Genomic DNA, 11,750 nt, shown 5'->3' with positions numbered 1-11,750 from the left:
ACTTTTTCCTCTATTTACATACAAGTCATCACCAGGATAATTAAGTAATTACTAAGTAGTAATGATTTTTATATACAGTAACGTCTACAAATCTACACATTCATGAATAATGTCTCTTATATTATATTAATGACTCTTCCTGATGGCTCTCTTCTCCCCTGACCTCTGTAGATCCCATAGTGTCTATGAGAGAGAACGTTGGTCCCGTAGATTTATCACTGGAAAATAGAGACGACACAGTTTTCTGCAAATTGTGTAGAATAATAATAACTATTATTATTATTATTATTACAATTAGAAGAGGAAGAGGAAGAAGAAGAATTAGAAGCTTTTATCCACATGCATTTATACGTATGTTTTATATTTAGTTTTTATGTAAACTGAAACATAACATTTCAGAAAAAGAGACCAAAAAACTGAAGTAACAACAACAAATTAAAAGTGTACAGAATCAAATACAAAACACATGAACACTAGTGTGTTTCTATATTCAGAGCTGGATCCTGAATGGGCATGCCGGGCCCAGGGGCCCAAAGGTCAGGACAGGGGGACCTCTAGAAAATTGGACCAACAGAGAGACACTCGGGGGCAGACTGGACACAACACTCAGACAGGGAATTTAAAGTGGCCCTCATATGTGTTATTGTTATTCTGTATATAAGAAATAATAAAGTAGTGAAACATCAATCAGCAGATCAGTCAGTCTATGAAATAATTACAAACTAGAAAGGGCCCCAGCATGACATTCTACAGTATACCAGACCACTACAGTCCGTTTTGCACACCATAGTATCTGCACAGGCTTATGGAATTAACACATATTTTGACACTAGCTGTTTTCTTCCCCTCTAAGGGAGGAAACTGATAACGGTAATATTAAAAAGAGAGAAGTGAGTGTATTTTACAGAAGCGGTCAACTTTATCATCAACTTCATGAAATGTGTTGACCAGTAGATCATATCTCACACCAGGACTAATTGCATCATTTTCGGGGCAAGGTCACTTGGTCTTTTATGTTGTCAGCTTTGGAGGACACAAAGGCCAATTAAGGCCGTCAAATAAAACAAATATTTTAAGTACACATGTGTGATTTAATTCCCTTTCTAAAATGCTTGTATAGTGGTGAGGTGTACGTCGAATGGACTATGTGTTCTGGTTCTGGCACTGGCATGAATTTGTGTGGATGGGGGGGGTCCTGAGGCACCATAGGTCACTGATTCCCAAACAGTCGGTCAGGACTTGTGACCCATGGGTTGTAGACATATTTCTATGAGTAAATATCCCTTAATGTTATGCAAAAAAAAAATCTAAAATCATCGACAAACTCGATGATTTTTCAAAATAAAGTAAAGCAAATGTTTAAGAAGTAGTGAGAATAGACTGATCTACAAGCTCACAACGCTGCGCAAAGCAACACGTTGTGAGCTTGTAGATCTGCTATTTTGGTCCCGGGGAGACATCACTTTTTTCTTTTCGGTCTCGTGCTTAAAAGTTTGGGATATTAAAAAACAACTGCGACAACAATTCTATATAGTCTGGAGGCGCTGTTTTAATATCATCAATCTTACCTCTCTCCATCCTTCTCTGTATACGCAGTCTGGAAATGGAATATGACAACAAAACAGGGTTTAGCTGAATAAGTTGAATACTTCAAACAATGTGCACACACAAAGTTAATCCATACTGTAGGAACCAAATTCACACATCCCAGTCAAAGTATTATGTAGTCTTTCACACTGACAAACGTTGGCTATTTAAAAATAGCAGATCTGCAAGCACACAAGCTTGTACATCAGCTATGTTTGAACATTTTTGAAAAATATCAATTCTTTTGGAAGTTTTTGAATAATTTAGAAAATGTTTTAACATAAATGTTCACTTCTCGTTGTCCCTAGCTGGCATTAAAAGGTTTGAGAACCACTGACTTAAAGTGAGATACCTATCCTATAACACAATGTCTTATGCTTGATATACAGTAGTATACTTAGTTGAGGGCCAGTGTTGCACACTTAAAATCCACTACACACTCACATGGCAACAGGATCTTTACCTTGGGCTTCTGTGTTGTTATCCCAGCAACTTTCTTTGGAGCTCCAAGAGTATCAAAAGAATGACTCCGCACCCTTATGGCTCTCTGTGGGTTTAAAGTAAAATGAAGTAGTACATGACAGTATGATGGAAGCATTTAATGCAGGGGTCTTCAACAGGGAGTCTGGGACCCCTAGGGGGTCCTCAGAGTTACTACAGGGGGTCCTCCAAATCTTTGAGTGATAGAAAGTTTTTTTTAACCACTTGAACACTATTGTCAATATTCGGAGAACTTTAGCCAAAAATAGCAGATCTACAAGCTCACAACGCCTCACACTGCAAGGCATTGTGAGCTTGTAGATCGGCTATTTTCGGCGAAGAGCTTTGGTGTAGGGGGAAAAAGAGCAGACCAAGTACAGAGTGAAAGGTCAAGTTTATTAAGTATTGACGGTTCAAGTGGTTGAATATCTGAAAACAAAAATTGACATGAATCCAAAATACACTGATGATCGTGCTGTCAAACAATGAAACTATATGGAATCTATGAAAAGGTTGTGGGGGTCCCTGCTTCATCTCACTCTCAACTAAGGGGTCCTTGGCCTGAAAACGTTGAAGACCTCTGATTTAATGCATGACGCATGATTTGATACACATGATGATGAATGAGAAGAATGTAATGATGTCAGCCTTCATCTTGACACAATTTAATTCAATTCAATCCAAATCATGTTTTGTCCTTTTGACAGATATGTACAAATTATATGATTATTATGCATAATGCGTTTCTACCAATAAATATGTATATCAATAAATGAATCAATCAATTAGTCTATCAGTCAAATACATCTCAGAAATGGGGTTCTCAGGCAAGATTTTACAGCAAAGTTAAATAGAAATTACAAAACATGATAAACAAAACATAGCAATATACTATATAAGATAAGACCTGAGAGGGAGACAACAGTTTTACATCAGCCCCTTGTCAATGCAAAACACAAATAGGCCTACCTTGAAGTTTTCAATGAATCCTCCGCTGCTCTCAGTCACACCTTTGACCTCTTCAGAAGACAGTGACGCATCTCCCAGCATGCATTGGGAACGCGCAGACAGTTCGGCCTGCAAGCCCTCCAGGAGCAATGAACGTGTACGCAGCTTGATATGAGAAAGAGAGAGGGGGGGGGGGGGGGGGGGTGATAAAGAGTTAAGGGCAGACATGTCAAGAAGAGGAGAGGTTAAAAGAAGACATAATAGGGAGGGAGAGAGAGAGAGAGAGAGAGAGAGAGAGATAGATCTATCTTACCTCCAGTCTACTGAACCTCTCAGCCTTATAGCAGGAGATCTCTGCATTAATGAGCTTGGTAAGAAGGAACTCTCTCAGAAGGCAAGTCTGCAAGACAATAAAATACGTCTGTCAAGTCTGTCAAGAAGCAACTCAAGATCTCCTGGGTTTGGGTTTCATTCCACAATCATATCTTCAACTGAAAATAATGACAGACACAATGTGTGTTGGCCCAAAAATCATATGATATTGTGTGCTGTATATTTTAATTTGGGTTTTTCATGGGTAGTGTTTTGGAGTGAAATGAATGAGTGAGTCTTCAGTTTATTCATTTTGAGCATGTTGAAAGATTTGCTCCCCTTCTGGTCCCAGGAAGCAGGCAGGCTGTCTGGCAACCAAAAGATCACAGCTCCACAACAAGACACTAAACCTGCTACCGGTTCACTCATTTCAAGTCACTCTGGTGTATCATATGTCCAAAACCGTTACTTTTCAGGAAATGGAAAACACACTCATGTTAATAGGCCTACTTTTCATTAGTTAAATATAAACCCACATAGACTATGTTACTTTCAACCTGGTGTCCCCATATTGAGCATAATTATGTAATTATAGGTGAAGGTTTTAAAAAATATAGCAAAAGTAGCAGATCTACAATTAAACTGGCTATTTTTGCTATACTGCCATACAACAAGGTATAAAATAGGGCATTCATTTATGAAAAAAGCAAAAGATTAAATATGGATTAAACAAGGGTTAATGCCCGAAACTGATGATTATCAAAATGTCTTCAGTGTCAATTTAGGATGAGATCAATGCAGTTGAATGGACCTCTGGCGGTATATGATGGAAGAATAGAACACTGTGGATCTCTGCTTGGTTTCTTACATCAGAGAAGATGGGTGGGTCAGGCAGGGCGGGGCCAAAGGGAGGGACATCCTCCCTGGCTGTGACGGACACCTGTAAACAGGAAATGGAAAAGGGAACAGGGTCATCAATACCATAGCCTCTGAGCAACTCACCTTACCTATAAAGCACTGGGCCTCAGTGGGGACCCCAGCAAAATGAGCAACAGTTTAAACAATTCAGTTATATTCTATTTTTTGAAAATAGACAATCTACAAGCTCACAGCATGTAGTGATGCAACGCATTGTGAGCTTGTACTGTAGATCAGCTATTTATTTGTATTTGTATGTCCTTCTCTTATGGGGGTCTGTGGCTAAATACATATCAATTTAGGGGTCCTTGAAATGAAAAGGTTGAGAACCACTGACCTAAAGTACTTGGAGAGTGCAGATGTGTGTCGATCTGGTACAAGAAGACAGATCGACTCTTCCTCCACTCACCTGGTATGCTACTGGCTCTGTCCACTCACCTGGTATGCTACTGGCTCTGTCCACTCACCTGGTATGCTACTGGCTCTGTCCACTCACCTGGTATGCTACTGGCTCTGCTGTCACGTCCTCCTGGTCCGTGCCGCAGACCCGCCGCACCACCAGGAAGCAATGCAGGAAGTGGGAGCTGATGACATCAGACAGAAAAGGCGTGTGGCCCTCCTGATAGACCAGCGCAACGATGTCATTGCCGATGTGTCTTTTCCTCTGTAACTGAGTAGGGGGATGAGAAGGAGAAATGAAAGTCTGTTGGTGCCTGACCTAAATCTATCGTATGCTTTCCATTAAACACTGCTTGTCCCCAGGAGAGCTACAGTATGTTGCATAATGTTTGCCATCTCTGCCCCGACTCAATATCCTGTCCCCCTACGAAAAATTAGAAATATTTAATATTTGTCACAGGCACTCAGCAGCCCAGCCCAGTGATGCATGTGACGTTGAAAAGCATTATGGACTAGTCATCCCTTGTGTGTTGCTCATCTCTAACAGAACGTCTGTCCTAGCTGGCCCGGAAGTCTCACGAGAAGGCGAGAATCTCGCCTGGGCTGAGGAAGCGAAACTCCACTGGACGGTTCTCATGCTTTGCATGCTGCTGATGCAATAACAGCGGGTCTGTGCGTCTCTAGGAACCATAAATAGACGATTAATTACAAAAAAAGAACTTTGGAGTGGCCGAAATAAGCGCCTTTGGGAGATGATGAAGAGCCCGTTTTAGCTGTGGGGAGGGATCAACAGATCTCAGAACAGATGCAGCAAGTGAGGGAAATCCACCTAACCAGGTAGGAAGGTCTGTGAAAACATGCACATTCAGGAGGGGTCATGTTTTGGTCTGAACGTCTCCTTTAACAACTTCCTCTGCAAAGTATATGGTTTAAGTGGTTAACCTGCTGAGGGTCACCCTCTGTGAATGGCAGCTTGGTTGCAACATGGAACATTATTTCTCTTGCGCGGAACGTAGTGAAGACAGCATCACTTCCTGTTTGTCCGTGAAACACATCTAGACCCCCTTTGAATCTGTAGGAGGAGTGAAGACATCAGATCAGGCATCAGCTGATAAGCCTTGATCATAGGTATCAGCTGATGCCTGATACGCCTTGATAGGTGATAGGTCATCACTGAACTCTTACAATTTACAATTTAGGCATTTAGTAGACGCTCTTAATCCAAAGTGATTTACAATAGCAAGGTAATACATCAATACATTATCGATACATCAAAAAATGCATAGAAATAGTAATTTTAGGTAGATCAAGCACCTTATTCAGTAAAACATTATAAAACCAAAGAATAAAATAGAAAATGCCATCTAAATTACGTGTATGGTCATCGAGGGTAGGCAAGTGCTACGGACTCATGTCATTCCATTAGCCAATGTGGTTAAACTGATTTTGATGATATATTGATCAATTTGGCTTGATTAACCCCCTAGGACCCCTGGTTTAAAACACGTCAGTGTGTACTCTACCCGGTGAAGCCTTGTAGTTGAACCGTGTCGCCCAGAATAGACAGGAACTCTCGAAATCCCTCGCTTTCCGTATTGTTGCCAAGTATGTCTTCCTCGCTAAGCTGGTAAAAACAACAACAAATGGTACAATGACAGAGAATGAACATCAATCATGATGCAATGACTGCACTGAAAACATTGGGGCATAATGGAGCAACAGCTTACCTGGCCCTCCTTCTGGTACAAGACGCCAAACTTGAAATTGGGAGACACTCGGTGCTCGTCAAACGTTGTTATGAGTTCCGGGGCCTAAATGAGTAACGGAGCGATATAGATAGTTGTTGACAGTCAGAAGGACAGTCAGCGGCTGGACAGACAGGTGTACACGTACAGACAGACATGCAGGCAGGCGGATGGATGCAAAATTCATGCCAAATCTATGCAGTTATACCTTGAGGTAGCTGACCACTTCGAACCTTGGCACCGACACACTGTCACAGAGCATCTGAAAGGGAATTGGCTTTGTCATCAGGCATCTGTTAAAAAGTAAATTACCCACTAAAAGTATTGGTGACTTGGATCGTATAGCATTTATGGGTAGTTTCTGCTCATATGAAGTCATGACCATGACCAAGTCATGACCTAAAACACACAAAGTGTGGATTGAATGTGGTATAATAGCATTTATAGTATTTATGGATATAACTATGGGTAAATGAAATGTGATCCTGAATCAAATGGGATAAAAAGCCCTGAGAACTACTGGGGTTTATCTTTGTGAGTCCTAATCTCTCAGTGCTAAACTGTGATTAACAGTCGGTATAAGAATGCATCAGTACCTTAGCCAGCTCAACAGCTGAGGGGATATTGGGAAAAAGAGAGACAGAGAATACGCCATGCAAAGAGCATTCCTTCATTCTGTAAGATGACAAAACAGAATTTCTGTATAAGTCTCTATATAGCACCCATACTAGCAAACAGCTACAGTATGAACGTTACATAAACGTGTGCAGTTGGTTCTTCTGCAGGGATCTAGGCACGTCACAAGTTAAAAAGAAAAACACCATACCTTTCCCATCACAGTGCCATTAAGCCAGGCACTTAACCTGCCATTGGACCAATGGACATACAGTATGCCCAACAGTAGACAGCATTGTTCTGACCAGCTCTCTGACCAGCACTCAGGGTAGAATGTGTAATGCAGGATATTAGATTCTACAGTGTAGACCAGCATCCATGCCTGTCATCCTGTCCTCCCTGGAAACATGATGGGTGAAAACAGTCCTCACCTTAGAATGACCCGTAGCCTGTTCTCTTCTTCTTCCAAACACACAGAAAGAACCAAGGGTCCCAGTGAGGGGTCCACCGCAGTGAACGAGTGATGGTACTGATGAAGAGAATGAAATAGAAAACTCTTGTCCAGGACAGATTGAACTCAGTCCCTCAGCTTAGCAACATAACCATTAATAGCTAATGATATATTCTAATACACAGTACATTTGCAAAATTGTATATCATCAATTTTGGAGGAAACTAACAAGCCAAGGACTATTAGTCTCCTCTCCTCCGTGTAATTTCACTATGAAAACATCCAGACAACGCCTACTGACTCGCGAGCGGAAGAAGTCGTGGTAGATTTTAGCCTCGCTGTCCCGCTCCATGATGTCATAGCACTGTGGGCCCGGGCTGTGATGGGAAGAGGTGGGGCTCATATCCACCAGCTTCTCCAGAGGGGGGTCTATCCAGTAGCCTCCCACCTTGGGTGGCAGGATGAGCTCAGCTCCCTGTTGATCCTGGGATGGAATTTAAGTAAATGTTTGTCGTAGTCCTAAGACATCTGGCATTCAAAGAGGTTAACACCTTTAAAGAAATATATATACTATTGATGATATTATATATCATATTATTATGTGGATCCTGAGCTCCATATGATTTGACTTTTCAACTAAATAAGTCTGCTTCATGCGGGGGAGAATGACAGGAAAGATTACGGTAAGAAGATTGTGTGGAGAAACACAATACAGATCATAAGACTGATTCACATGATCCACACCTACAGTATGTCATAAGCATGTCCCTGAGTCAGTGGTTAGCACACTGTCTGAGTTGCAGTGGTGTAAAGTAACCAAGTACATTTTCTCAAGCACAGTACAAATTTGAGGATTTTTTACTTTAGCGGAGTACTTCCAGTTTTCAGTACTTTTACTTCTACTTTTACTACACCAAAGAGGCAAATATTTTACTTTGAAAACTATTATTATTATTTAAAAACGTAGTTACTGTTGGGGGTTACTATTTACTTTGTGGGTTTTTATTTTTATTACAAAACTTACATTAACCACTTCAGCCCTATATAGGCCTACCGGTACATTTCGGCCATTTGAAAATAGACGATCTACATGCTACTTTTACCTTTTCCACAACTTGTAAAACAACTTGCCAAGCAACTCCCCGGTGGGATGTTCACCATTATTGTTTAGGGTGAAAACAAACCAACTCAACCGTAATGGCAATGACAAAGAAAGGTCAATGAAACACGTGCGCATTGATACGTACGTCGTACATACTATGATTTGTTCAGGAAAGGACTATATACCTTCAGCGGTAGAGGGAATTCACATCGCTGCTCCTCTATCCTGCTTCCCTGATGGAGGAGACAAAAAGCCAACATGACAAGATCATGAGAAAACTATACTCTGCTCTGACTACTTTGTGTTATTACCACTACTAGCTGGCAAGGGCTCTAAGGATGACCAGTCGTTCATCTGTCCATCCAATACCTTGGTCCCAAAGAACGGTGGAATGCTATACCCAGAGGATGGTCCCTATTGATTTGGTTGACCCCATGGCCTTTCGCAACACCACCATCAGGACAAAATGTTCAGTTGCACATAAGATGTGTCAAAATCCTCCAGGTTAGATTTCCATAACATTTGCAAGGTAAATGTCAAGGTCATTGTTAATTTGGGTTCCATTTTGAATGAAACGTCATACAGGAGTTCAGAGCCAAATTGAATGAGTTTACGTTTCAGAATTCTAAGTCCAAGGTCAAAGGTCAGGTCCACTGTAATCAGTTGACCGGCATATTATGCACCTGCATGCACTTGATCATTAGTGTCTATAGTAATAGGGCCTGTATGAGGTGTGTGGGGGTGGAGGGGTATTTAAATGTATATGTATCTCTATGCAGGCCTTAATTGTTCTGTACTCTGCTTACCTTGACAGGAATATGGCTGATATGAAGCTACTGATTCTTATCTCTTCAATATAGCAGTGTGTGTGGAAGGGTTAGAGGGGGGGGGGGGTTGTCTGTGTGGACTCACCTGTAGTTTCTCAATGATCTCAAACAGCTCGGTGACCTGAAATAGAGAATGAAAAGTGTCAGACAGAGGGGGAGGTGGGAGGTGGCATCATGTCTAGACTGAAAGGAGATGTCCAGTCAGAGAAAGGACAAGAGAAATGTGGGAGGGCGAGAAAGGGGAACATGACAAGCACTGACTCAAGACAGATCACTGACACTGACTGGAATAGCTTTACTGTCATGTCATGGTGCATTTTTACACATATTTACACAGGCATACATGAAACACTATGCATTTCACAAAAACAATAATGTTACAATAAAGTCTAGTAGTTATTGTTCAAGACTTTATTTCTCCATATAGGATCTTTGGTTTGCTGGAATGCACAGAATAACAATATATCAAATACAAATATTGCGCTAAATGAATCATTTCGTGTTGTAGTTGGGTTGCCGAAGTCAAGGAATGTTCCTTGTAATAAACTCATGCTTGGCAATAAAGTCATTCTGATTGTGACCAGACAAAACACACAGAGTTAATAAGTTACTGCACATGAACACATGAAGACTCATTAAATGAATGCGTATCACTGCATATGCATGTGGATGATGATGGTGTTGCATATCACCCTTTGGTTGTTGCTGACAGTGAGGAAACGCTTGCTCTCATTGGTTGGAGAGTCCAGAATGTCCAGTATGTTGTGATCAGGTTCAGGTCTGCAGCAACAGGTGGATTTGCACAAAAAGAGAGCACAGCTGGTCATTTCTCAGTCAACACTTAGTGCATATGGTACAACAGCAGTCAAGTGTCTGAAGTGAACGTTAAGTACATAGAAATGAGTTTACATCAAAACAAACCTTCCATGAAATGACAGTCTCACCTTGTCTCATCCCCACTTGTGAATCTGTCCACACTGTAAACAAGGAAGTGGTAAAGGCAATGAAAAACTATACCATCTCATACACCGAGGATTGGACCATTACTATGTCTATTCTAAAAGAACCATTAATTCAGCATTACTCAGGCATGTTAATCTTCCTAAATTATCAGTGACATTTTGCACAACCAAACTCATCAATTTCAACAAAAGCCTGTTTTGCACTCACCCTCCGTATGCCCCAAAAGTGAAACTTCTCTTTCTGGAGAAGGACTTGTCATTCCTCTTCTCTCGTGCCATGGCTGTACGTGTGGCTCAGTCAGCGCAATCGTGTTTGTGTGTGTCTCTGTGTGTGTGTGACACTGACAGTGTGCGTGCATGTATGTGTGTCTACTCCAGTCCAGACTTGAGTCAATTGGGGCTGAATTGGAAAATGAATTAATTCACTCTATCACTCTGTACCCACCTCCCACTCCTCCTCCTATCCAGCCCCCTCCCTCAACACCCCCTCCCCCCCAGCCCTCACACGTTTAATCTCTCTACACTTCCTTCCCTGTCTCCTGCAGTGAGGTAATGTGGCATTAACCCACACATGGCCACAGGTGCACACACACACACACACACTGACAAACAGCGGCCGGCCCCTGACATACAGTAACAGACTAAACAGGTAAGCCCCTGTCTACCTATTGATCGCCCCACACTCTGATAAAGCCATGCAGACAGTGGTGTCTCACATGTGGGCTGAGGGCTAAAAATAGAGTCTGGAAACAAGGAAGGAAAACGGATGAGGGATCCTCTTTTTCCCCTGCCGCTCTCTTGGACCTGTTACCCTTTATGAGTGAGAAATGATCATCAATTATTGACGGCACACACAGTGAGGTGAGGAGCTGGACAGCAGGGGAGGGCAAAGGAGGCCTGAGAATTATAGGTGAAGAGAGAGAGAGACACACACACACACACACACACACACACACACACACACACACACACACACACACGCGCGCGCGCGCATGTAGGAGAGAGGAAGAGCAATGAGAGAGCTGTCAGAGAAAAAGAGGAAGGGGATTGACAGTGAGAGCTAGAAAGAGAGTGAAGAATGTTAGGTGGGTGTAGGCTCTCTCTCACGCACACACGCACGCACGCACGCACGCACGCGCACGCACACACACACACACACACACACACACACACACACACACACACACACACACACACACACACACCACTATGCCTAAACCTAACCCAAACCCTAACCTCAGTAAAACTATGCCTAAACCAAACCCTAACCCTTACACACACACACACACACACACACACACACACACACACACATATATACACACACACACACATATATGTGTGTGTGTGTGTGTGTGTGTGTGTGTGTGTGTGTGTGTGTGTAAATATATATCCACCTGTTTC

General features: G+C 42.0%; 1 protein-coding gene across 1 annotated transcript; it reads right to left on the bottom strand.

Moving 5' to 3' along the window:
• Positions 1-46: 46 nt before the first annotated feature.
• On the bottom strand, positions 47-10,625 carry rap1gapl (RAP1 GTPase activating protein-like; the record flags this gene model as incomplete). The annotated part of the gene is made up of 19 exons (XM_080737801.1): positions 47-218; positions 1,569-1,597; positions 2,051-2,134; positions 3,037-3,180; positions 3,329-3,415; positions 4,196-4,267; positions 4,742-4,915; positions 5,587-5,716; positions 6,168-6,268; positions 6,372-6,455; positions 6,598-6,651; positions 6,986-7,064; positions 7,436-7,533; positions 7,757-7,939; positions 8,743-8,790; positions 9,470-9,505; positions 10,077-10,164; positions 10,329-10,361; positions 10,555-10,625. 19 exons carry the CDS (start codon positions 10,623-10,625, stop codon positions 122-124), a joined length of 1,692 nt encoding a protein of 563 aa, XP_080593927.1. The 3' UTR covers positions 47-121.
• Between the last annotated feature and the right edge of the window lie 1,125 nt (positions 10,626-11,750).

The sequence above is a fragment of the Nannobrachium achirus genome (genome assembly GCF_963921795.1).
Source record: "Nannobrachium achirus genome assembly, chromosome: 2".
Classification (NCBI taxonomy): domain Eukaryota; kingdom Metazoa; phylum Chordata; class Actinopteri; order Myctophiformes; family Myctophidae; genus Nannobrachium; species Nannobrachium achirus.
This window is presented reverse-complemented; position numbering and strand designations above follow the sequence as displayed.